The sequence below is a fragment of the Phacochoerus africanus genome, chromosome 5 (genome assembly GCF_016906955.1).
Source record: "Phacochoerus africanus isolate WHEZ1 chromosome 5, ROS_Pafr_v1, whole genome shotgun sequence".
NCBI classification, from domain to species: Eukaryota; Metazoa; Chordata; class Mammalia; order Artiodactyla; family Suidae; genus Phacochoerus; species Phacochoerus africanus.
In genome coordinates this window covers 116049724-116077245 of record NC_062548.1, presented here as the reverse complement: position 1 = coordinate 116077245, position 27522 = coordinate 116049724, and the positions used below count along the sequence as shown (strand labels likewise).

The following is a 27522-nucleotide window of genomic DNA, read 5'->3' as shown; positions in this document are numbered from 1 at the left end:
AAAAAGTAGACTAAGATCCAGGTTGGCCAACTTGCTGCTGGCTTGCCGATAAGAATTTCCGGGGGACTTTATCAGATGACTCACCCATCTTCAAGCCCTCAGAGGCCTCACTCTCAAAGGGACAGCCAGAAGCAGTGCACCAGATCAGATCCGTTATCTGGGATGAGAGGAATCCAAAATAAACTGAGACAGGATGGAGGTTATTCACTCCTGAATGAGATCACTGGGGTAGCACTGGCAGGAGGGAGAATTAACAGCAGAATAACAAAATTCACCCCTCCTGTTTTCCAACTCCTTATCATCCTTAGTCACATACTTTCCTATGGTTTTTGCATCAACAGAATAGGGGTTTCAAGTGTATCTTGGATACCATGTTTTTGAATGCACTGTCTATACTTTCAGGTCCACTGAATCAGGTTAAGGTAGAATGTGCTACCTAATATTCTACTTTTTGCACCAAAACTGCATTTTTACGCAGTTGAAGTATGAAGCAGACATGCAGAGTTGGTAAGAAGTAGAAAGTACATTACATTGGAACAATAATGAAGCCATTGGGTATATTACCATCAGTTTTTTATTTTCAATAGGAAAAACTTAAGAATTAAGACATTACGCATAAAACAGAAAAATTGTTAAAGCTAAAAGTTAAAGGCACATTGAGGCAGAATCCTTTTTGGAATCTAAATGTACAAGAATTCATTTTACATATGAAGAAAACAAATCTGGGAAAATTATGATGAAGTTTTTCATCACCGACAATTTCTGGAAAACATAAAATTGATTGTTTTCTCATAGAGGAGCAATGTAAACATATGAGGCTATATTTCTGTACCAGAATTTAGTATTTGAAGAAGCCTCTGATCTAACCATCAGTATGTCCTAAGTGCCCTAAAGGTCAATACTAGTTTAAAATACTATTCCTAGTTCTACTGAAGGGGCATAAATATAGGGTAATGTGAATAACAAAAGGACTAATAACTGCCTATGTTGTAAGAAAATGTAATAAGAGACCTAAAGTGAAGGTACTCTAGCGAATGTTTTATCATCTTACATGTCATCTTAGAATTTAGGATGTTGCTGGGGAAAGAGATGGCAAAAGACTCTTTTAAAAGTTCTCCAAATATATGAAAACTTTCTTTTGATATAGTTTCCTAAAACAGGCAGAAGCATTCAGTCACCTCATTCAGGCTAGAGATATTTCTCCACAGAAAACTGACCAGGTATGCATACATCCTATCTTCTCAGTTCACACAAAGCTAAAATTGTATGGGTTGAGCATCAGAGAGAAAGTCATTCTAGGGCTTATTACACTTGCTGTTACTAGAGTATTTTTCAATCATAGGAAACTACAGAAGCAGCCAACTGATCACGAGCACAGACTTTACAAAGAGCTTAAAAACACCTTGCCTTTGTCTGCGAAGGTGGCCAAAGGAGTGAGGTTACACTGAGGTTGGTTGTTTATGGAGCAGAAAGCAGAAAGTAACCATCTGAAATGCTATACTTTGGGGCAGGGGGGCTTTTTCTATAAAGAAACCTAATTTAGCTATAGGTGAAACACATCACACAACTGTTTTCCTCTCACTTCCTCAAGGTGGTTCTCTTAAGGTAGTTAGTTTCTTCCACGTGTGGATTTTCGGCAAATGATACGGGGTTATCTGGAGATGTGAGGAAGAACCTGTTTATTACCAAGACCTAATTAAAGAAAAACCTAACTCTAAGGGAAGCCAGTTTAGTAAATAATCTAGCACCACTGCTGGGAAAAGCACCTAATCCTTCACATTAACACATCATGGTGGCTATTTTACCACAGCAACCTGAGATCCCAAAGGCTTCCTAACCAGGTTTATGTTATGCAGCACCTAAAAACCCTTGTTCTAGTCCTGACTTAGTGTTATTTCAGAAATTACTTTGGATGCATCCTTGACTTGGTGCCTAGGGCAGGGTTCAGTGTGGTCTTTGGAGCACCCTGTCTTGGGCATGGATTACGCCTTTCTTGGAGTCGTTGCCTTCCCCGGATTAAGGATTCCAGGTACCACTGCTCCTGCTGCAGCAGCAGCTGCTGCTGCTTTAAATGGCTGTGAGTAGCCTCCAACTTCTGGCATTTCTGAATTAGCTGTGGTAGTTCCTTCCGTAACCGCTGGTGCTGTTTGTTGATGCTACCATGGAACTCGGAAGCATACTGCTTTGCTGCCTTCTCTAAGGCCTGGTTCTTGCTGTTCAGCTCCTTTGTTGGTCTCTTTCCCAACTGCCTTGCGTCTAGCTCGCTCAGTTGTGCCTCCAGTAATGCTTTTTCCTGGAAGAACTGGACCAGTACAGCCTGTTTCTTTGCAGCTGTCTCAGCCTGGGTTTTCTTTATCTCCTGCTGCAGTGTCCGAATTTCTCTCTCCTGGTTCTCCTTTACTATGGAAATGTCCCTCATTGCCTCCAACTGCTGATTCAAGTTGGACAGGATCTTTTCCTTCTGCAGGAGCTCTGTTTTAAGCTCTGATTTTTTCTTTGCATATTTAGAGGCTAATTCTTGTCTCTTTTGTTCAATCTCCCCACTTTGGTGTAAATAGTCGTTCCACAGCTTTTCAATTCGCTGTTTACACTCCTCTGTTTGCTTGGTCAGGTATTCCAGAAAGAACTGGTTTTCCTTCTTGACATGTGCCTTTTCTGCAAGCAGCTGCCTAGTATCCCCCATTATAGGTTCTAGCCGGATTTGAGTTTCTTTGATTTGCTTGTCCAGCTTCATCATTTCTACTATTGCCTTTTCTTTAAACCTCTTCTCTCTCTTTGTTAGCTTCTCTGGCTTGAGAAAATTATTTAGGAAGCGAAGATCTGGTTGAAGGGAACTACTGGAGTCCTCAGCCAATCTGAAGGAAGAACAAGCGAGACATTCCCCCATCAGGAAAAGTTAGGAAAGAATCTTAAAAATGCACATCTGTACCTCCATATCCCAAATACTTGGGAGCCCTGGAGTTCCCGTCATGGTTCAGGGGTTAACGAATCCGACTGGGAACCATGAGGTTGTGGGTTCCATCCCTGGCCTCGCTCAGTGGGTTAAGGATCCAGCGTTGCTGTGAGCTGTGGTGTAGGTCACCGACGTGGCTCGGATCTGGCATTGCCGTGGCTGTGGCGTACGCTGGCAGCTACAGCTCCTATTAGACCCCTAGCCTGGGAACGTCCATATGCCAGGGCTTCGGCCCTAGAAAAGACAAACAACAATAAAAAGCAAATATTTGGGAGCACCTATGATGTTCCTCTCACAAGGCACCGGGAATAGGACTACGGGTAAAGACGTGAGAGTGTAGTTTACAACCCACACTACGCCTTCACCGCAACCCTGCGAGGTAGAATCTCAAATATAAAGAGGAGAGAACAGGTTTAGAGAACTTAAGTGACCTGGCCACAGTATACACCGCCAGCGGGTGGCAGAACCTGGGCTTGAAACCCAGATCTCAAGGCTTAACTGCACACTACAGGCGCTCTGAAGGGCCGCAGAAGCCACCTGTCCGGTCGGGAGTTAGGGCATAGGGCTCGGCTCTTCCACCACCTTTCCGGGTGCCCAAGGCGCTTGAGGGGAGGGATGCGCTCCTTTAGTACCTACTTGACAAACTCGGCAACCAAACGTTCCTCCCCCAAGCCTCGGCGCAGCTCCTTTGGGGAGGCCGTCAGGGAGCCAGCGCTAGAGCCGGGGGCCGGCGACACGCGGACACCGCGTCGCAGCCCAGAGGGCTTCCCCAGTTTCTCCCGACGGGTCTCTTGAGGTCTCGGAGCGGCCCAGCAACTCCGGGGCTCGCATACAGCCCGGGTCCTGGCCTGTCCAGCTCTGAGCCGCTTAACCTCCTCGGCTGCCGGACCAGCCCTAGCGGCTGGTTCTCCCGCGGCTCGGTTTCCTGCTCGCAGGGGTTCGGCAGGAAAACGCCCTCTCTTGACTCTCGTACTGTGTGAGCCCGGGGGTCCCCTGTCCTCCCACCCGCCTGGGGTCCGCAGCTGTGTCCTTAGCAGGCCTCGCCCGACGACGGTGAGCTGCTCTGGGGCTGACCCCTTCCAGTTGTCGTCCCAGTGTCTCCACCTCCCCGTCTCTGTCCCTAGTTGGGCCCCCATCCGGGTCCGGACGGAAAGACACTAAGGCGCACGTCTCTCCCCTTGGTCCTGCCCTCCCGGGCCGGTTGGGTTTGCTTCGGTTCGGTTCGGTTCTAGTCTCATTCAGCGTCCCGAACCTCGCGGGAGTCTCTCTAGCTACGACCGTCTCTATGGTCGAGTGGGCGGAGCCAGGAGCAAGATGGCTGCGCCCGAAGCTGCCACGGAGCCGCAAGCTTCCGGGGGTCCCCGGGCTCCGGCGTGCCTGTTGGTGCTGGGAATGGCGGGGTCTGGGAAAACCACCTTTGTACAGGTGACCTACACGGCGCGGGCGGAGTAGGGGCGCGGTGGAAGTTGTCTGTGGCGGGCGTAAGACCAGGGAGAAAGGGAGGGAGATCTCTGGGGAGTTGGAGGGTACCGGCGCCAGGCTTTTAGGGTCTTGCCAGCAACTCCGTTCCTTCCTTGGTGAACCCTTCTCAGATCCTCACTTGGGTTCATTTAGCCTCTTTCTGCGCACCCTCAGTGCCTACGAGGTATGACCGTACTTGGAATTGTCTTGTCGGCCAACTCCTCAAAGGCAGAGGCTTACAAGGAATCCTGGCAGGTAATACAGTGCTAGCACACAGGCTTTCGGTGTAGATTCCTAAAGAATTCTATCTGGGATGCCTCCTGTGTGTCAGGCACTGGGGATACAGCGGAAATGAAGTAACAAGGTTCCCGCTTAAGTGGAATTTAAGTTTTGTGGGAGATATGGAAACCCCGTCGTCCCCCCCGACCCCCTAGTCAATACTTGATGGAGAGTACGATGTGTGATGAAGAAACGTTGCATTCAACTGAGAGTGATTGTTGGAGGTGGAGATCAGAGGTGGATATTTAAGGTAGAGGGAAATGCAAGTGCAAAATTCCTCTGGTAAGTTGGATAGAGGGGTGGGAGTTCTCTCTTGGTTCTGTATCATGCCTCTTGGTCTCAGTCTATCCCTCTCTCCATATCTCTGCAGAGGCTCACCGGACATCTGCATAGTCAAGGCTCTCCACCTTATGTGATCAACCTGGACCCAGCTGTGCATGAAGTTCCCTTTCCTGCCAATATTGGTGAGTAAACTGTACCAGAACTTGTGTGAAGTTTCTCAGAGAGTGGAAAACTGTCAGCCTATCCATCAGGCTTAAATGCTTTCATTTTTGATGTTGTCTAGCATTTCCCTTGGATTTGCTAGCATCCTTAGGCTTCTTCCCGATGATCATTTTCTCTTTGTTTACTCCTTCCCCCTTTCTAAATTTCTTTCCTTATCACCTACCATTTTCATTACCTCTCTTTGACTTTAGGGTGTCAGACTATGGTTATTTGGGAAAATGAAGTGACAGAAAGTCAGTCCTTTGGCTTCTAAGCTGTAAATCCTTCAGCAGGCTCTGATACATAAACCTTGTTTTTATAGTTTCTTCCAGTTTTGGAGCATGAGTGTCTTGAACAGTAATTTGCTTACTGCAGTAGTTTGCTTTCAAAGTTACATGGAGAAATGTGTGTAAATATGCCTGTATGCATTGTTGTGCTGAGACGTTCCCTCCCTGTTATCATCAGACTTGACTATAAAAAAGATTAAGAGTGGATATGATGCAGAGTCCTGATTCTTGATAGGATCTAGGCATCCTGATCTCCACAGACTATTCCTGGGTATTAGGCTTTTCCCTACTGGTTTCTTTTTAATTCTGTTAAGCTTGTACTCCAGTGCTGATAAAGGAAAACTTTGTATTAAGAAGCAGAAATCATTATGGGAAGAGTTTTGGGAAAAAAAAGTTCCCATCGTTTCACTTAAAGGATGGAACTCTAATAGTTGATGGAGAAGGTCTGCTGACTGCTAGATAGGTTTGGTTAGATATTACTGGACAGATCAATTTTTAAAATTTTAAATTCCATCCACATAATTTTTTTCTGATTTTATTGAGGTATAATTGATATGCAGCATTGTATATGATGAAGTTGTACAGCATAATGATTTGATTTACATACTCCTAAAGTGATTACCATAGTTTAGTGAACATTTATCATCTCATATAGATACAAAATTAAAGAAATAGAAAAAAAGTTTGTTTTCCTTGTGAATGAGAACTCTTAGCAACTTTCATTTATAGTGTAGAACAGCGCTCATTACATTTATAACGTTGTGTGTATAAATCCCTAGCATTTATTCATGTTAGCACCGGAAGTTAGTACTTTTTTTTTTTTTGGTCTTTTTGCCTTTTCCAGGCTGCTTCCATGGCATATGGAGGTTCCCAGGCTAGGGGTCGAATCAGAACTACAGCTGCCGGCCTAGGCCACAGCCAAGGCAATGAGGGATCTGAGCCGTGTCTGTGACCTACACCACAGCTCACAGCAACACCAGATCCTTAACCCACTGAGCGAGGCCAGGGATCAAACCCACAACCTCATGGTTCCTAGTCAGATCCGCTTCCACTGTGTCACAATGGGAACTCCAACCTTTATAAAAATATTATCTGTATTACTTTTGTTATCAGTAAACGAAGAGTAAGGAAATAAACCTTTTTTCTTGATTTAGCTCCCCTTTTCTATGAATATGGTCAGTAGGTGTTTAAATTGTATATAACTTTTCTCCTTGTCTCAGACCATCCTTACTGTAGCTTGAGAGAACTCCTAGCCTAACATTTTTATTGGCAGTTACTTAGCAGTTATCCTTGGTTGTAAGGAAGGGAACCAGTGTGAAGCTGGAGAAATTGCTAGAAGATAGTACTGACAACAGAAGCCTCAAAAGCTAGTTTCAGTTTCTTGGTGGGAGGGAAGTTACTTAGAGGATACCTTCTGTCCTCCTAGTTTCCTCCTGATCTTACTTCTTTGATTATCATAATTCTGTGATCTTAGCTTGAAAATTTATTCTATTATTTTTTTTGTCTTTTTGCCTTTTCTAGGGCCACATCCACGGCATATGGAGGTTCCCAGGCTAGGGGTCCAATTGCAGCTGTAGCTGCTGGCCTATGCCACAGCCACAGCTACGTGGGATCCGAGCTGCATCTGTGACCTACACCACAGCTCATGGCAATGCCGGATTCTTAACCCACTGAGCAAGGCCGGGGATCGAACCTGCAACCTCTTGGTTCCTAGTCAGATTCGTTAACCACTGAGCCACGACGGGAACTCCCTTAGCTTGAAAATTTAGAAAACAGATTTGAAAAGTAACTCGGGTGCTAAGAGAGAAACTGATTTGTTTCCTCAGAGAAAGCAGAGATGACTTGAGAGGTCTGTTGGCTTAGATATTATGGATGGAGAGTCTTAAACTGTATTGTTTCTTTTTCTTTTTCTTTCTTTTTTTTTTTTTTGTCTTTTTGCCATTTCTTGGGCTGCTCCTGCGGCCCATGGAGATTCCCAGGCCAGGGGTCAAATCAGAGCTGTAGCCACTGGCCTACGTCAGAGCCACAACAACTAGGGATCTGAGCCGCATCTGTGACCTACACCACAGCTCACGGCAACTCCGGATCCTTAACCCACTGAGCAAGGCCAGGGATCGAACCCGCAACCTCATTGTTCCTAGTCAGATTCGTTAACCACTGATCCACGATGGGAACTCCTGTATTGTTTCTTATGTGCTAAATTCCAGCTCATTCTTTCTTTTTTTCCCCCCCAGATATTCGTGACACTGTGAAGTATAAAGAAGTCATGAAACAGTATCCTTTTCCACATCTGCTTGGTTGGCTCATCCCTGGCTAGTTACAGTCCGAATATTGTGTGGCTTTGAAAAAGTGTTTGTGCCTTTCTTTGTGAAATATGCCAGTAAAAGCACTTGATCGCGTTCAAGTAATTTTATGGAGAGGAGGGAGGATGAATATGGGGAGAGGCATTATAGGTGATTAGAAATCCTCGCTCAGCTTGTGAGTTCCATTTTCTGCCATTGTCTCAAACAGCAGGCTGCTGTAATTAGAGAGCATGGAGAATGAGAGGCTGGCTGGGGGTGTGTCTGGGTCCTAGAAGATAATATTGTCTTGGTTCATACATCCATTGGCCATCATCTTCTTAGACTGGGAAACTCAAAGATTAGTAGGATCAACTCTTAGTCCATTTGCTGTGTGAATTGACTGACTTTTCTTGTAGGTAAGTCTAGGTAAGAAGACTAATTCTAATCCACGGGTGGTTTAATGAGTAGGAAGACCAGTACAAGGGGTGGTATAGAGATGATTTTCATGGTTAATGCCACCAGGCTGTCACTGCCTGACACATCTCTCTGTTCCATTTTGGTTCCATTTTGCATGGCCATCCCTAAATGTTACCAATGAATGAGCAAGATGTCAATAATGAATGTTTCTCAATGGGGTTAAGTAAGATTTTGTGGTACATACTAGTCAATGGAACATTAATGTAATGTGCTTTTTTGGGTGCCAGATTATCTAGATACGAACTTTATCACTTAAACTGATCTATAAGCAGTTTAAATCCTCAACTTAGTGTCTAGGTATGGACTTGGACCGAATGGCGGCATAGTGACCTCACTCAATCTCTTTGCTACCAGATTTGATCAGGTATGTCTTTATTTACATAGACGTGGCTGTGTCAAAACCTGTGACTCTTAAATGCCTTAGCTTGACCACACTGGGAAAGAAGGGCAATCCAGCTGCATGTCAGTATAGAGCATAAGGAGGCGTTGTGATGGACAGAGAAGGAGGCTGTGAGAGACTTCACAATGAACAATTGCAGCAGCCAGTAAAACAGACACCCAAGAGGCCTGGCTTCTCTCTTTTTTTTTTTTTTTGGCTACTCCGTGGCATATGAAGTTCCCAGGCCAGGAATCAGCACTGGGCTGGGGATCAAACCTGCGTCCTGACACTACAGAGACACCATTGATCCTGTAGCGCCACAGCGGGAACTCCCTGGGTTCTCTTCTGGAACTGTTGTTGGCTTGCAGTATTACCCTGAGGGTAAGGTGGAGGGATGGGGAGTGAGATGGAGGCATGAAACAATAATGGGCTTTTTACTTGTGACAAGTAGTTGTCATCTGTTAGGTTTTCTCTGTGACATTCTACTTCCTTAAGAGTCTTTTGGAGGAGTTCCTTCTGTGACACAGTGGGTTTAAGGATCCGGCATTGCCGCAGCTGTGGCATAGGTTACAGCTATGGCTTGGATTTGATCCTTGGCTCAAGAACTTCCATATGCTGAGGGTGCAGCTGAAAAAGAAAAAAAAAAGACAAACAAAAAACCCAAAGTGTTTTGCAACCATTAATTTTTTACCCTGATTTCACTTAATGAGACAGGCTGTTAACTTGTTACTGACAGTGATCAAATCTTAACTCCTGAGGTTTTTGCCCTGTGTTCCAGAATGTTGTGGGTCTGCAGATGTGGCTGTGTTTCTTTGGTTCCCTGAGCATGTTAGTTGGTATCCTCAGGTGGAGAACATAGAGAATCAGTGGTTTATGATGCCTAAGAGGTGGGCCACTCTGGAAAGAGCCCTGTGATTTTCTTGTTGAACTTGGATCCTGTTGTAATTGGCATTTTTTTTCTTTTAGGTGATGAAATTCATTGAGAAGGCCCAGAACACATCTAAGTGAGTGGTTTCAGTCTAATGCGTGTTTAATACTTTGTAGTTCTAATGTTTCTCAGTTTTTTGAAGTTATTTGGGGATACTGTCAAATTCTGAAAGGGTATAATTTGAGATGAAACTATGTTAACTGAAAAAATCGGGGGCAAGAAGACAGTTAAGATGCTTTACAGTGTAGGAGTTCTTGTTGTGGTTCATTGGGGTAAGAATCTGACACAGCGTATGTAGAAATGTGGATTCAATCTCTGGCCTTGCTAAATGGGTTAAGGATCTGGTGTTGCCTGCAAGCTGCGGCGTAGGTTGCAGAAACAGCTCAGATCCTGCGTTGCTGTGCCTGTGGCACAGGCTGGCAGCTGCAGCTCCAATTCTACCCCTAGCCCAGGAACTTCCATATGCCGCAGGTGCGGCTGTGAAAAGAAAAAAGGAAGAAAAAAAAGATGCTCTACAGTGTAGAGCTCAATGTAATAGTATCCCACCCCCAGTCATGTTGGAATATGTTCCTGGCTTCTTAGGAGGTAAGTGAATGTGGACTCATTCACTTATCCACTTGCCTTCTCTTGATTGTAGGCATTAAAGTCTCTGAAATATCTTTCTAATCCTTGCTAAAATTAATATAATTTACATGATTTGGAGAGAATATTTTTTAATTTAAAAAGTATCAGGGCGTTCCCTTTGTGGCTTATCAGGTTAAGAACCCAGTGAGTATCCACAAGGGCTTGGGATCGATCCCTGGCCCTGCTCAGTAGGTCAAGGATCCAGCATTGCCATGAGCCGTGGTGTAGGTCATAGACGTGCCTTGGATCCCATGTTGCTGTGACTGTGGTGTAGGCTGGTAGCTGCAGTTCCGATTCGACCCCTCGCCTAGGAACTTCTATATACCACACGCGTGGCCCTGAAAAAGCAAAATAAAATAAAATAAAATACATAATTTGGTGGTTTTTAGCATAGTCACAGAAGTTGTGTGTTGATCAGAATGACATACTTTCAGATCATTTTTCATCCTCTCCAAGAGAAACACCCTGCTCATTAGCGGTCTCCGGGGTCTCCTTTCCTCCAAGCTCCTGGTGGCTGCAGGTACCATTTACATCCTCACCAGCAGTGTATTGAGGGTTCCAATTTCCATACATCCTTGTCAGTACTTGTTGTTTTTGATTGGGAGCATCTTAGTGGGTGGGAAGTAGTATTACATTGTGGTTTTGATACATATTTCTTTTTTTTTTTTGCCTTTTGTCTTTTTTTGTTGTTGTTGTTGTTGTTGCTATTTCTTGGGCCGCTCCCGCGGCATATGGAGGTTCCCAGGCTAGGGGTTGAATCGGAGCTGTAGCCACCAGCCTACGCCAGAGCCACAGCAACGCGGGATCCGAGCCGCATCTGCGACCTACACCACAGCTCACGGCAACGCCGGATCGTTAACCCACTGAGCAAGGGCAGGGACCGAACCCGCAACCTCATGGTTCCTAGTCGGATTTGTTAACCACTGCGCCACGACAGGAACTCCCTGATACGTATTTCTTAAATGATTAATTATGTTGAGCCTCGTTTAGTGTACTTCTTGGCCATTGGTATATATTTGGAGAAGTGGAGACATGTTTATTCAAATTTTTTGCCTTTTTTTTTAAAAAGGAAGTTTCAGGTGCACATAATTTGACCTCTGTGTACATTGCACAGTGGTCACCCCCAAGTGTCCCGTTACCATCTGTCCTCATACAGTTGATCTTCTTCATCCCTTCTGTCCACCCACAGCCACTTTGTCCTCTCATAACCACCAGTTTGTTATCTGTGAGCTTTCTTTTGATGGGTTGGTGGGGTTCCCCCGCCCCCATTCCTTTCCTTCCATTTCTTTCTTTCCTTTCTTTTTCAAATTATTCCATGTATGAGTGAAATCACATGATAGTTGTCCTTTTCCTTCTGACTTATTTTTACTTAGCCTAATACTATCTGGTTCATCTGTGTTGTCACAAATAGCAAGATTTTATTCTCTCTTTTTTTTTATGTATCTAAATAGCATTCCATTGTGTATAAACTACATCTTCTTTATCCATTCATTCATTGGTAGACACTTTGGCTGCTTCCCTATCTTTGCTATTGCGCATAATGCTGCATTGAACATAGGGGTGCATTTGTTTATTTCTAATAATTAGTGTGGTTTTTTTATCCAAATATGTATATCTTATATTTTTTCTAATTAGTGTTTTTATATTCTTTGGATAAGTACTCAGAAGTGGAATCATTGGATCTATAGTGTCTCTAAGATATTACTTGGGTTCATTACTGCTGAGCCATAAAGGGAACTCCCCCCATTCTTAATTTTTTTTTTTGTCTTTTTGCCATTTCTTGGGCCGCTCCCACGGCACATGGAGGTTCCCAGGCTAGGGGTCTAATCGGAGCTGTAGCCACCAGCCTACGCCAGAGGCACAGCAATGTGGGAGCCACATCTGCAACCTACACCACAGCTCACGGCAACACCAGATCCTTTAACCCACTGAGCAAGGCCAGGGACCGAACCTGCGACCTCATAGTTCCTAGTCAGATTCGTTAACCACTGTGCCACGATGGGAACTCCCCATTCTTAATTTTTAAAGGAATCTTCCTACTGTTTTTCATAGAAGCTGCACCAGTTTATATTCCTACCAACAGTGTATGACAGTTTCCTTTTTTCTACATCCTATTCAGCACTTGTTATTTATCTGTTTGATAAGAGCCATTCTAACAGGTGTGAAGTGATAATTTCATTGTGGTTTTGATTTGCATTTCCCTAATAATTAGTGATTGTTATCTTTTCATGTGCCTGTTGGCCATCTGTATGTCTTCTTTGGAGAAATGTCTACATATTCAGACCCACTGAACCAGGCCAGGGATTGAACCTACATCCTCATGGAGACTGTTGGGTTCTTAATCCACTGGGCCACAACGGGAACTCCTAGTATTGATTATGATTTTCTTTGCCATGCAGAAGCTTTTTCATTTGCTGTAGTCCCACTTGCTTCTTTTTGCTTTTGATTTCCTTGCCTTTGGAGTCAGACCCACAAAAACTTTACTAAGACAGATGTCAGTGAGCTTACCACCTGTGTTTTCTTCCAGGAAGTTAATGCTTTCAGGTGTTAGATTCAAGTCTTTCATTCCATTTGAATTAATTTTTGTGTCTGGAGTGGTCTAGTTTCATTTCCTAGCATGTGTCTCTGTTTTTCAGCATCATTTCTCAAAGAGGCTTTCCTTTCTCCATTGTATGTTCTTGGCTCCTTTGTTGTCAGTTAATTGTCCGCATAATGTGTGGGTCTTTGCCTTTTTTTTTTTGGCCATAGCCACTGCATGTGGTAGTTCCTAGGCCAGGGATTGAACGTATGCTATGGCAGTGACTGAAACCACTGCAGTGACAATGCTGGATCCTTAACCCTCTGTGCCACAAGGGAATCTTCAATCTGTGCTCTTAAAAACAGCTTTATTGAGATATAGTTTATATTCCATACATTTTACGCATTTAAATTGTACAATGCTTTGGCTTTTAGTATCGTTGCAGAATTGTATAGCTGTCATCACAATCAGTTTTAGAACGATTCATCCCCGCAGGAAGAGACCCTCTTCTTTTAGTTATTGCTTTCCTATTCTTCCTCCTTCCCCTCCATTTTTCTTCACTGGCACCCTAAGTAACTGGTTTGTTTCCTGAGAGATTTCTACTCTGGTTTTGCTTATCTGCCATGTCAAAAAATTTTTTTGGCCATACCCGTGGCATGTGAGAGGTCCCGGGCCAGCGATCAAACCCTCGCCACAGCAGTGACAACACCAGATCCTTAACCTACTGAGCCACCAGCGAACTCCCCTTACCTCTCATTTTAATGCAGTGTGTTTCTAAACTGTGCGTTTTCTCTGTGATCATTTGCTGCCCCTGCCAATTGGCCTGAACATTGGACATTGAACAAAGCCTGGGGGGAGGGGGTGTGCACTTTAAGGGCAATGGGAAAAAAGGAGACTGAGCAGTATGAGGAGGTTATATCAATCTTCAATAACCTGATGTTAATGTTTGTTGGTTTCTTTTTTTTGACTATGCCTGAGGCATATGGATGTTCCTGGGCCAGGGATTGAACTTGTGCCACAGCAATGACCTGAGCCACTGCAGTGACAACACCGGATCCTTAACCTGCTGTACCGCAAGGGAACTTCTGGATGTTCCTGTTTTGTGGGATGGAATATCTTTGAGAATGTATAAATAAAAACTTTGTTAATGGTCTTTTTTGACACAGGTATGTCTTAATTGACACACCTGGACAGATTGAAGTGTTCACCTGGTCAGCTTCTGGGACAATCATCACTGAGGCCCTGGTGAGTATTCGAGGACTTGGTATAGAGAGTAGGTAGAGAGCCAGACAGGAGACGCTTCTACTTATGGCCTGGGATCCTAGGGATAGAGACATAGCGCTCTGCACGCCTGCTCATGCGGTTTTTCCTTGCGACGGAAGGTAGGAAAAGAGTTTGGGGATAGGTCAAAAATCTGTCTGACTAAAGCTTTGATTGTTTTGTGGCTTTAGGCATCCTCGTTTCCAACGATTGTCATTTATGTAATGGACACTTCTCGAAGTACCAACCCAGTGACCTTCATGTCCAATATGCTCTATGCCTGCAGGTAATTCATCATGGCTGGGCACAGTGTTATGTCAAAGTGCGACGTCTCCGTTTTTCCTTCATTGTTCAGTGCTGAGTCCTTGCCCCTAGATTTGTACTCATTCAGATTCGCCACTGCCTTTAGTGGCTCTGGGTTGGGGAGGGAAAAGAAGCACGTATACCACTGGTACTCTCTAACAGCACCTTCTCATCCTCCTCCCTTGTTTGTTACAGAGTCGGTGATGAATGAATGTGAACCCTCTGGTAGGTGTCCCCAGTTGAAAGAAATCCAGTTCTGAATAGATTAGAGTCCCCTGGTCTAAGTGCTTTTTTTTTTTTCTGTGTTGTGATAGGAAGAGTGAAATTATAACATGAGGAAAGACTGTGAATAAAAACATTCATCCATAATTCTAAATGTACGTGTTTCCCTAAGTGTGGTGGTGCCATTAGGAGGGGAAAGACATGTTTCACTAGCCTATGTTAGTGCATTAGACCGAGGAGCAAAGCAGGCCATTATTAACACTGAATTTTATTTTGGGAGTATGCAAAAGTAGTCACCCTGACTTGTCTCTTCTTCTTTTTTTTTTTTTTTTTTAGTGTCACATCCATGCATATGGAGATTCCCAGGCTAGGAGTCTAATCGGAGCTACAGCTGCCGGCACAGCAATGGGGGATCCAAGCTCACGGCAACGCCGGATCGTTAACCCACTGAGTGAGGCCAGGTTTCGAACCCGCAACCTCATGGTTCCTAGTTGGATTCATTTCTGCTGTGCCACAACGGGAACTCCCTGACTTGTCTCTTCTGATATGACAAGGAATGTCCCTTCCTGTTAGACACAAGAAATCTTAGTCCAAATAGAATCTAATGTTTGATGGTATGATTTTGTCTTCATATTAATTGTTTAAAAGACAATTATTTGGAGTTCCCATCATGGCTTAGTGGTAATGACCCTGACTAGTATCCATGAGGATGTGGGTTTGATCCCTGGCCTCACTCAGTGGGTTAAGGATCTAGGTTGCACAGCGCGAGTGGATCCCGAGTTGCTATGGCTATGGTGTAGGCCAGCAGCTACAGCTCTGATTCAAGCCCCAGCCTGGGAACTTCCATATGCCTAGAGTGTGGCCCTTAAAAAAAGCACAATTTTTTGGTAAACAACACACACAGGATCAGTACTAAAGCATTATTACTCTGAGAGAGAGTGTGTGTACGTGTGTTGTTTGCTTGATGGTGGTGGTGGTTTCCTGCTTAGGAGGGGAGAAAATGTGAGTGCTGTGTAAGAATCGATACCTGTATTTAGAATCTGAACTCAGTTCCATCAGACGGCTCACAGGCAAGCAAGAGCTTAAGTGCTTTTACTAATAATGCCTTGATGTTTGATTTTCAGCATCTTGTACAAAACCAAGCTGCCTTTTATTGTGGTCATGAATAAAGTAAGTAGATTCTTCCTGTTGTGACTGAATATTTCTTTTTCATCAGAACTTTGTGTTATTAGAAGTTTGGGTAGGTGAGAAGGATTATTTCAGATGCTGGAGACAGATTCACACTAACCTGAAGCAAAGTCATGAGCACTGCTAGGAAATGGATTCAATCAAATTGAATGAATATTTATCACCGATTCTTTTCCAAAGTAATTTTGGGCCTGGTAGAGTTAGTGGCTTGTTGGAGTGGAAGAGGAAACAGGGGAAGCAGATAAAGAAAATATATGAATGATTGCTCTTTGCTGTCACCACTTACTTAAAAAGTTTTTTTTCCATTGTCTGATCTCATTTCTGGTTGCTGATAGTTGACTTCTCTCTGCTACAGACTGACATCATTGATCACAGCTTTGCAGTGGAATGGATGCAGGATTTTGAGGCTTTCCAAGATGCCTTGAATCAAGAGACTACATACGTCAGTAACCTGACTCGTTCAATGAGCCTGGTGTTAGATGAGTTTTACAGCTCACTCAGGGTAAACTGTCTCTCCTGCTTATGCCGTCACTCTCTCCAGATAACCTCTTGACCCAAAGGGCTGCCTTTGAACCTGTTTTAGAAAGGAAGTTCAGGAGTTCCTGCTGTGGCGCAGTGGGTTAAGAATCCAACTGCAGTGGCTTGGGTTGCTGTGGAGGTGTGGGTTCAATCCCTGGCCTAACACAGTGTGACCTGGTGTTGCCACAGCTGTAGTGTGGGCCACAGCTGTGGCTTGGGTTTGATCTCTGGCCTGGGATCTTCCATATGTTGCAGATACAGCTGAAAAATAAGAAAAAGGAAAGGTAGTTCATTACCTTTTGAAAAGTGTTTTTTTTTTTTTTTTTGGGTTTTTTTGCCTTTTCTAGGGCCGCTCCCATGGCATATGGAGGTTCCCAGGCTAGGGGTCAAATCGGAGCTGTAGCCGCCAGCCCACACCACAGCCACAGCAACGTGAGATCCGAGCTGCGTCTGTGACCTACACCACAGCTCACGGCAACGCGGGATCCTTAACCCACTGAGCGAGGCCAGGGATCAAACCTGCAACCTCATGGTTCCTAGTCAGATTCGTTAACGACTGCACCATGGCAGGAACTCCCCTCTTGAAAAGTTTTTAAGGCATTGCTTATAAAAGACTAGAAGTTGGAGTTCCTGTCGTGACTCAGTGGGTTACAAACCTGACTAGTATCCATGAGGGTGTGGGTTCAAGCCCTGTCCTCACTCAGTGGGTTAAAGATCCAGTGTTGCTGTGAGCCGTGGTATAGGTCGCAGGTGCGGCTCGGATCCCGTGTTGCTATGGTTGTGGTGTAGGCTGGCAGCTGCAGGTCTGATTTGACCCCTAGCCCGGGAACTTCCATATGCTGCAGGTGTGGGCCAAGAAAGCAAAAAAAAAAAAAAAAAAAAAAACCCAAAAACAAAACCAAAAAAAGCCCCTGAAGGTTTTATGATAGGGATCCTACCCTTAGAGATTTGTGGTCTACTTAGGAGAGACGGGCTAAACACAGAGTTGAAACATGATATATTGTAGTAACATATATTGTGATATCTTAAGAAAGATTACAGGTTGGACCTGGTGATGGCGGGGTTGAGTGGGTAGATCACTTTTGAAATGAGAGATTTTGGGGGATACAGTATATATGGATGTGCTTTGAAGGAAGGGTAAAATTTGTGTAAGCAAAAGTGAGCTTGCGTGGCAGGGAATATGTTAATTGCCCAAGTAAAGACATTGAGATACTGATTTTTTAATAGAAAACAGACTGGTTTGATTTGATAGGGAATAGATAAAAAGAAGTGCTCCTTGCTTGGTCCTAATTATCTTTTTCAGTTTTCTGTTTCTCATAGACCTATTTCCTTGACTTTAGAGTAGGCATGCTGTTTTTTCTTCTTTTAGCTTCATTCTTTGCCAGAGATTTCTTAAAGTATCCAATCTCGTTTATGAAGATTTTATGAAACTGGGCCAAAAAATGTACACAGTTTAACAATATGCAGTTGTTTCCCCAGTGAAATTAATGATGCTTTTGGCAGGTGGTGGGTGTGTCTGCTGTGCTGGGTACAGGCTTAGATGAATTCTTCGTGCAAGTCGCCAGTGCCGCGGAAGAATATGAGAGGTGAGGATATAGGAACATTCTACTGATGGCATTTTTAGTCACCCACAATTCTGATATGATAGCAGTTTTGCCAGGCAAAATATTTTGGTTTTCATAATGTTTATATTCTATTTGCCATGCAGATGTGTTCTGGATCTGACCACACTTAGGGATAACAAGTCCCTGTTAAGTTTTTAAAAAAATAGGAATATAAAATCTGAATTCACTGTATTAAATGATGAAGAGCAGGAGTCATCAGACATTGTTTTGTAAAAAGTCAGTCGATATTTTAGGCTTTTTGGGCCATGCTGTTGCAACTACTCAACTCTATCATTGTAGTGCAAAAGCAACTACAGACAATTCCTAAACAAGTGGCCGTGGTTGTGTTCCAGTAAAACTTTATGGAAATAGGCAGTGGACTGGATTTGGCTGGGCTGTTTGCCATATTGGTCGACCCTTGGTCAGGAACACAGGATTTGGAGTCAGATAGACATCAGTTAGATTTCTTTTTTCCCACTGGATAAGGGAGTAACCTTAGGAAGTTTTCATCATTTGTAGAAAAGAGATAATAGCATTTATTGCTAAGGTCATTGTGAGGATTATTTGAGAAAGTCTATCTAAAGCATCAAGCACAATTGCTCACACATAGTAAGCATATTTCTTAACAAGCGATTGTTAGAATTTTTGTCATGGTGAATACTGGAGTTCCATTATCTAAAGGAAAGTGGAGTCAGCGCTCCTAGTCAGTGCACTTTCCTTAGGCCTGATAATTGGCTGCTTTTAGCAAACTCTGTACTTAGCAGAATCCTAATAGCCACATTGTGGTTTTTCAGACACAGTATTTTATCTGTGAGACAAGGTGTTTTTTTTGTTTGTTGTTTGTTTTTGGTTTTTTTTTGGTGTGTTATCAAAGCTTCAGGATAGACGCTTTTCTGTATCTTTTCATTGTTGCCCCAGGTAAACCCACATAATTATATATCGGGCTTCCTGAGCCCAACAGGCTTAGTTTCTTTTACTCATATTTACCCAAATGAATGATGAACTCATTGGTCATGGTCTTTCCAGAGTTGATCTTTTCAGCTCAGCAGTTGGTCTTTTGTCTCTTTGCTCATTTCAGGGTGAGGGGCAGGCATCTTGGCATTTAATTCCTTAGGGATAGAATCTTAGTGATTAAGACTTGTTATATCTGTTGTTTGGTGACATAAGATCTTTTGTTATTGTCACAGTACTACGAAATATAATCGATGTAGGGGTGGGCACGATAGTTTATTAATCAAAGGGATTTAGAAAGTGTTTCTCTTTCCAGAGAGTATCGTCCTGAATATGAACGTCTGAAGAAATCACTGGTAAGAGAGGAGGCTGTTTGTGTATTTTAGGGCCACTGAAAAAACCACCTCAAACTATGCACTAATCCTTCTGTCCTCGCTCAGTGGGTTAAGGTTCTGGCATTGCCGTGAGCTGTGGTGTAGGTCATAGGTGTGGCTCGGGTCTGGCTGCAGCTACAGCCTAGGCCAGCAGCTACAGGTCGGATTAGACCCCTAGCCTGGGAACCTCCCTATGCAGCGGGTGGGGCCCTAAAATGACAAAAAAAAAAAAGAATAGAGAGGTGGTTCACAGCTCTTATACCAGATGATCAGGTGTCCTGTCCCTTTTGGCTTCAGTGAACTGATCACTGAGCCTTCTTGCTGTGTCTATTTAGCGTTTTCGTGTCCAGTTTCTGAAACATTTAATGCGGTCTGCAGAACCCTCCGCAATGAACTTCTGCTAATCTGGGCCCTGCTCAGTATTTCAGTCCCCATATCATCCATCCTTTGTCTGTCTCAGTGTTTAAGTAGCTTTTAGTATATGTACAGTTTGTCATCTCCAGTGAGAAGCCTAGCATCTTATGCGGACCTCCTTTTTTGATATGATGATATTTTTCTCTGTGTACATAGGCCAATGCACAAAGCCAGCAGCAGAAAGAGCAACTGGAACGCCTTCAGAAAGATATGGGCTCTATAGCCCTGGACACAGGGACCGCCACAGGTACCAAACAGTCTTTTGGTGTTAGGAACTAAGAGGAGGGTACACTTACTTCCACTTAGTAGGTAGGTATTTATATTTAAGGGAGAGAGAGAGAAAAGGATAAAGGAAATGTATCTGCCTGTTGGTTAACTGATTTAGGTAAATCCTAGATCTGCATTATGTTTAGTTGTCTCTTGGTCTCCTTTAGTCATGAATGAATCCATTGTTTTTGTATTTCCATGATGCTGACATTTTTAAAGTGTACAGATGTAGGTATATGCATATGGACATAGCTATATCTAGCACCTGTGTTAAAGAGGAATTCACTGTGTATGTATATCATATCACATTTATCTATGTTTATATTTTTTATATATGTATATAATGATTTAGAAAGGCAACCCCCTGAAAGTTGTATACAGCTATATCACTTTGGATTCTTTCTCTTCAGGTAGTTTTTGGTGTACTTTGGCAAGATACTTGATATCTACTTTGTTATTTTTATTTATTATTATTATTATTCTTTTTTTTTTTTTTTTGCTTTTTAGGGCCACACGTGCAGCATAGGGAAGTTCCCAGGCTAGGGGTTTGAATTGGAGCTGTAGCTGCCAGCCTACACCACAGCCACAGCAACGTGGGATCTGGGCCGGGTCTGCGACCTACCTCATAGCTCACCACAACACCAGATCCTTATCCCACTGAGCATTGTCAGGGATTGAACCTATATCCTCACAGATACTAATTAGGTTCATAACCTGCTAGTTACTTCCAGGGGTATTATTTTCTATACCCTCATTGCAGTTATCAAAAATTAGGAAATTAGGAGTTCCCGATGTGACTCAGCGGAACTGAACCCGACTAGTATCCATGAGGATGCAGATTTAATCCCCGGCCTTGCTCAGTGGGTTAAGGATCTGGCATTGCCAGGAGCTGTGGTGTAGGTCACAGACCTGAGTTACTGTCACTGTGGTATAGGCCGGCAGCTGCAGCTCCTATTCGACCCCTAACCTGAAAACTTGCATATGCCTCAGGTGTGGCCCTAAAAAGATAAAAAAAAAATTAGGAAATTAATATTGACACATTACTATTACATAATGTATAAACCTTATTTACATGTGGCCATTTGCCCTTTATAGTAGGAGAAAATCCTGGATCTGTGTTGCATTTAGTTGTCATGTCTCTTATTTTCCTTTTTTTTTTTGTCTTTTTGCCATTTTTTTGGGCCGCAGTTGCGGCATATGGAGGTTCCCAGGCTAGGGGTCAAATCGGAGCTGTAGCCACTGGCCTACGCCAGAGCCATAGCAGTGTGGGATCCGAGCTGCATCTGCAACCTACACCACAGCTCACGGCAACGCCGGATCCTTAACCCACTGAGTAAGGCCAGTGATCGAACCCGCAACCTCATGGTTCCTAGTCGGATTTGTTAACCACTGCGCCACAACGGGAACTCCTTATTTTCCTTTAATCTAGAACAGCTCCTTAGTGTGTGTTTGCATTTCATGACTGGTATTTTTTGTTTTGTTTTGTTTTGTTTTGTTTTGTTTTTAGGGCCACACCCGCAGCATATGGATGTTTGCAGGCTAGGGGTCGAATCAGAGCTGCAGCTGCTGGCTTACACCACAGGCACAGCAACTCAGGATCCAAGCTGCTTCTGTGACCTATGCCACAGCTCACAGCAATGCCGGATCCTTAACTCACTGAGTGAGCCAGGGATAGAACCCACCACCTCGTGGTTCCTAGTCAGATTCGTTTCCACTGCGCTACGACAGGAACTCCAACATTGGTACTTTTGAAGTGTATGGGACTTATACCTTGTACAAAATGTGACTCAGTTTGGGCTTGATGTTTCCTCATGATTTGATTCAGGTGGCTCCTTTTTAACAGAACTTTACAGATGTGAAGTTGTGTTTTTTCCATGTATCATGTCACTAGGCACATGATGAAGATTTGTCTTTGGTCACTTACTTCAAGTGGTGTCTGCTAGGTTTTTCATCATAAAGTTATTTTCTCCTTCATGATAAGTATTTTGTGGGGTGAGGCTTTGATTAATAAAGGCCCTTTGGGTTTTCAAATGTTCACACACCAGTTTTAATATCCCTTATTCTAGGTAGGGATAGTCTCCATTTTTCTCTGATACATGTTGCAGATATTCTCTCCCTGTTTGTCAGTTGCCCTATGACTCTTTGTTCATGGTGGTGTTTTGCCATGCAACAGTTACTGTTTTGTTTTGTTTTGATGTAGTCAAATTTATTTATATTTTATTGCACCTGGTTTTGAGTCATGGTTGAGAATCCTTTGCCTACACCTGTTTAAGAGGCATTCATTCCGATTGTATTATAGTATTTATATGGTTTTATTTTTCTACATTTGGATCTTTGATCCATTTAGAATTTATTCCCGGGTATGGTGTGAGGTCTCTGTTACCTTTTTCATAAATAGTTGTACCCACATGACTTATTAAAAAGTCTACCTTTGTCCCAGTGAGGAGCTGTAACCCAAGTTTCATATGTACTTGGATATATTTCTGGATTACCTATTTTATTCTTCTAGACCGTGTGCCTATACTATGCTGCTTTAATTATGTAGAAGCTTTATAGTATGTTTTAATATCTAGTAGGGCTAGTCCTCCTCAGAGTTTTTTTTAGTATTTCCCTGATTATTCTTGCATGTTTATTTTTCCATATGACCTTTAGTATCAACTTAACATGGCTTGCTAAAAAAAGCTCTTTAGTATTTATATTGGGATTGTATTATATTTGCTCATTAATTAAATAGTTGACATCTCTATGATGTTGACTCTTCCTGAGAACAATGAATGTGTTCATATTTGTCAGGTCTATTTTTGTGTCTTTCAGGAGTATTTTCCTCATGTAAGTTTTGTTAAATTTGTTAAATTTACTGGTTTTTTTTATTGTTTGAGTTAGTTTTGTCGTCGATTGCCTAGGGGTTCCTAGGTTCATGCTCAAATTTAATATATACCCACCTACCCACCCAGTCATTGGTGGACTAGTCTTTAATGCAGTGAACTTCTGTTCATGACAGCTATTGTTATATGTCTAGTAGGGAATAGCAAAGCCATTTGGAGGAGGATATGCTGGACCCTGGCTGGGATTACCAGTTAAATGAGCTTGCCTGTGCCATCTTTGTTGCAGTTCTCAGCAACATAAACGTCTTTGTGCTGTGGTCCTTGGGAATCACTCATGGATACCTGAAATGGCAAATGTTCAATTTGGTGCAAAGGGTCCAATGTACTTGGATAGCCTGTTAAAGGTTAAGGGAGTAAATTGTTTGCAGAAAATCACAGGTAAAGTTGCACAGTTCTTAGTTGGGCACAGAATGAAGCACTGACTGTCAGCACATCGTGTCATCGTCCTTTTTCAAGGCTCTGGCCCCTTGAGATCTCTGCCTCTTGATGTTGCTGTTATTGGCCACCCTTGTTTCCCAGCTGAGCTTTACGTAACTTTTTAGGCTCCTGAAGAGGGAGTGGCCATGACCTCTCATGGCTTTAGGTTACATGGCTTGGTTTTAGGTTCTCATAGAAACCAATCCCCATGGGCTGAATCCACGGCCCAAGAATTACTTTGATTAGACTTTTTCCTGATCATTGGAGATCAGCTCTTATTCAGTTTCCCTGAGTAGGGAATTTCCTCAATTAATACATTTGACTTTCCATTTTCCCCCCTCTTTTGCTTGAATAATACCTTGGCTCCTTTATCATTTCACCCTCTATTCTCATCAGACTCTCTCTGAACTAAAATTTCCACCAGGAAGCTCCACACATTTACCTTTGACTCACCAGCACACTGGGTCTGCTCAAATGTCTTAAGCCTTCATAGGAAAAGCTATAGCTCTTCCAAGGTGAGAGCTAGTGAAAACAAATGATATTACTACTACGATAAGCTACTTGGAAGTTATTTTCCTTAACTTAAAAATGAGACCTCTTGGGTTGTTGGCCTCATGAAAGCACTTTGTGAAATAAACTAGTGCAGAAATGTTAAGTGGTATTAACACTACATTTAGAAGAGATAAAATCTTATATTTGGGAGTTCCCGTCGTGGCGCAGTGGTTAACGAATCCGACTAGGAACCATGAGGTTGCAGGTTCGGTCCCTGCCCTTGCTCAGTGGGTTAACGATCTGGCGTTGCCGTGAGCTGTGGTGTAGGTTGCAGACGCGGCTCGGATCCCATGTTGCTGTGGCTCTGGCGTAGGCCGGTGGCTACAGCTCCGATTCAACCCCTAGCCTGGGAACCTCCATATGCTGCGGGAGCGGCCCAAGAAATAGCAACAACAACAAAAGACAAAAAAAATAAAATAAAATAAAATAAAATCTTATATTTGATCATGACCACTTTCATCCTGCCAATTTTTTTTTATAAAAGGACATTTTATTTTTTTATCTTTTTAGGGCCGCATCTGCAGCATATGGAGGTTCCCAGGCTAGGGGTCGAATTGGAGCCACATCTGCTGGCCTGCATCACAGCCACAGCAATGCTGTATCTGAGCCGAATCTGCCACTTACACCACAGCTCATGGCCACGCTGGGTCCTTCACCCACTGAGTGAGGGGTCGAACCTGCATCCTCATGGTTACTAGTCAGATTTGTTTCTGCTGAGCCATAGCAGGAATTCCCATCCTGCCAATTTTTAATCAGTTACTTACTGACTTAAAATCACTCTTTTGAGGAGGCCTATGTTCATGGCATGCTACTGATAGGTGTTTTCTCTGTAGGCAGCTCATCTCCTATGTTGGACCCATCTGACTTGATCTTAACTCGTGGAACCTTAGATGAAGAGGATGAGGAAGCTGACAGTGATACTGATGATATTGACCACAGAGGTGAGAGGTGGCTGAGATGGCTCATGAAAACAGAACAGATGCTTCTCCTCATTGTTTGCCTGGGAACTTCCGGTTGATGCCGGAAGACCTTATCCATGTAGCCAGTAATGCGGGAGAGAGGAAATGGTAAAGGGAACAGCACCAGGCAAGAGTTCCGTATATTGAGAGTCCTGGCCTTCCTACTGAATGGTTCACATGGAGCTGGATACTGCCTTTTATTAGTCTTGTGTCTTCTCATTTTTAGGTCCTAACTCAATTTGAGGAATTCAGGATTGTTTAATTATTGTTTTAAGAATACAAAAGAATACAAAAAGTTCCTCATTGGCTCAGTAGGTTAAGAATCTAGTGTTGTTATTTTGTGGGTTTGTGTTTTTTTTTGTTTGTTTGTTTTTTTGCGTTTTGTCTTTTTAGGGCCGCACCCACGGCACATGGAGGTTCCCAGGCTAGGGGTCTAATTGGAGACACTGCTACAGGCCTATGTAAGGGCTGTAGCAATGCCAGATCCGAACTGCATCTGCAGCCTACACCACAGCTCATGGCAACGCTGGATCCTCAACCCACTGAGCGAGGCCAGGGATCAAACCCACAACCTCATGGTTCCTAATTGGATTCGCTTCCACTGTGCTAAGATAGGAACTCCTGGTGTTTGTTATTGCTGTGGCTCAGGTCACTGCTATGTACAGGTTCAGTCCCTGGGCCTGGGAACTGATGGATGCTGGGGTTGTGGCCAAAGGAAAAAAAAAAAAAAGAGGCCTCACTAGACCTAAACCAGTCAGAAGGAATCATAACATTGAGGACTGAGTGGCTCTGGAAACTCAAAAGGCTTCCACTTGGCATAATTTTATTGACTGTGGACCGAATCTATTTCTTTTTTTTCTTTTTAGGGTCACACCAACCGCATATAGAAGTTCCCAGGCTAGGGGTCAAATTAGACCTACGCCACACCAACACAGGATCCAAGCTGATTCTGTGACCTACACCACAGCTCATGTCAACACTGGGTCCTTAACACATTGAGTGAGGCCAGGGATCAAACCCACAACCTAATGGATACCAGTTGGGTTCATTACCACTGAGCTGCAATGGTAACTTCCAGAATCTGTTTATTAAAACAGCCCTTCTGCGTCCTAGCTGTGCCCAGGAGCAAACCTCTCTTTAATGCTAAAATGTAAATTGCCCCCATTTAATAAAACTTATTGAGGTATAATTTACAAATTCCACCCTTTTAAAGTGTAAGTTTGATGAATTTTAATACATATATATGGTCTTATAATCACCATCCTAACTAAGAAATGTAATCAAGAATCCATCACCCTAAAGTTTGCTCATGTCCATTTTTCATTCAGTCCCTTCCATCACACTAGTTCTTGGAAACCACTGATCTGATTTTTGTTTCTATAATTTTGCCTTTTCCAGAATGTCATATAAGTGAAATCACAGAACTTAATTTGATTTTTTTCACTCAGTGTTAAGTCTTTTGTGATCCATTATCTTGTTGCACCTATCAGTAACATGTTCTTTCTTATGGCTGAGTAGTAATTCCATTATGCGGACGTATTTTTGTTTGTCCATTTACCAGCTGATTGACTCTCCAAGTTTTAGCTATTATGAATAAAGCTGCTGTAAACATTCATTAATAGGTCTGTATGGACATAGGTTTTCACTTCTCTCAGTTAAAAATATGTAGGAGTGGGACCTCATGTTAGTTGCTTTATGAAGAAGGTATTCTCCCCACTTAAAGAAATTGTACATTTTTGGTAATATGATAAATAGAACCTTCTGGGAGATAATTCCTTTCTGGGAGAAGTGAATTTATAGTCTTAGAGTATAGTTGACCCTTGAACAACCTGGGGGTTAGGAATACCCACCATCCTTGTAGTTGAAAATCCCCATAAAACTTATGTTGGCCCTCTGTGTCTGTGGTTCTGCAGATTGTATAATACTGTAGTAGTTACTATTGGATCAAACCAGTGTTGTTCAAAGGTCTAATGTAGTATTCCTGATGGATGGGTGGCAGCAGCTTTAATCTACCTAATGGAGAGAGTGTGAAAAGAATGACCTTTTTTTCCTTGCAGTTACAGAGGAAAGCCGTGAAGAGCCAGCATTCCAGAATTTTATGCAAGAGTCAATGGCACAGTACTGGAAGAGAAACAACAAGTAGTTTGTAAAGTACAAAATCTTGAAACTGTGCAGGAACTATCCTTATCTCTGGTTGGGAGCTACTATAGAGGACGGTTTTGTTCAGAATAGCAGTTTCTCTTATCAGTGATAGCTCCTGACTCAGATGAAGCTGAGGATAGAATACAGTTTGGACCTGGCAGGTAGATGCTGATTCCCTTGGCCTTTCCCTTGGATTTCTGCAAGGAAGGATATTCTGTTTTTGGATGCTGATACCCTTTTAAGGCTAAAACTGCAAGTTTTATCATTTGAACTCACATGCTTTTGCTGCTGATGGATGGAGCAGAGAGAGAACTTAGTAGGCTGGATCTATGGCCTCCCTCTACTTCTCAGCATCTCGCCTTTGAATCCACACCATGAGTTCCCCTCCTTTCAGCAGAAAGGGAAATGGAAAACAGGAGTGTGTCCAGGGTGGCGGTGGAGTCTCCTTGGCAACCAGTCAACGTTGGTATGAAATGTGTCTCACACTGAGTAGCTTATTATAGAACACTGGGTTCATTGAAAAAAGTGGGCAAACATAATGAGTAAGAATTTTACTTTCAATGGTGACTTGGATAAAAAGTTTTTAATTTTAACTTTGTTGTAAGCCTCCTTGTCATAATTTCAATTAAAATTATTGAGGATAGTCTTCTGTTCAAAAGAGAGGTTTAAAGCCACATGATGTTTACTAAAGTTCCATGTACACACACCTAGTAACCAGGTCCAAAGCCAGGCCCTTGAACTTGAACTTACAATGCAGAGTATCTTTAGTGATTTACTCAAAGGCCATGGATTTG

General features: G+C 43.1%; 2 protein-coding genes across 2 annotated transcripts; one reads left to right on the top strand and one right to left on the bottom strand.

The window, feature by feature from the left end:
- Positions 1–618: 618 nt before the first annotated feature.
- Positions 619–4230, bottom strand: CCDC121 (coiled-coil domain containing 121). Its single transcript, XM_047782373.1, has 2 exons — positions 3590–4230; positions 619–2855 (listed from the first exon to the last, which is right to left on the bottom strand). Exons 1-2 carry the CDS (start codon positions 4087–4089, stop codon positions 1904–1906), a joined length of 1452 nt encoding a protein of 483 aa, XP_047638329.1. The 5' UTR covers positions 4090–4230; the 3' UTR covers positions 619–1903.
- On the top strand, positions 4214–27321 carry GPN1 (GPN-loop GTPase 1). The gene is made up of 14 exons (XM_047782378.1): positions 4214–4378; positions 5064–5157; positions 7698–7737; positions 8520–8586; positions 9568–9605; positions 13838–13916; positions 14123–14217; positions 15581–15626; positions 16000–16146; positions 17667–17749; positions 19035–19074; positions 19663–19753; positions 24461–24568; positions 26644–27321. Exons 1-14 carry the CDS (start codon positions 4268–4270, stop codon positions 26727–26729), a joined length of 1125 nt encoding a protein of 374 aa, XP_047638334.1. The 5' UTR covers positions 4214–4267; the 3' UTR covers positions 26730–27321.
- Positions 27322–27522: the final 201 nt, after the last annotated feature.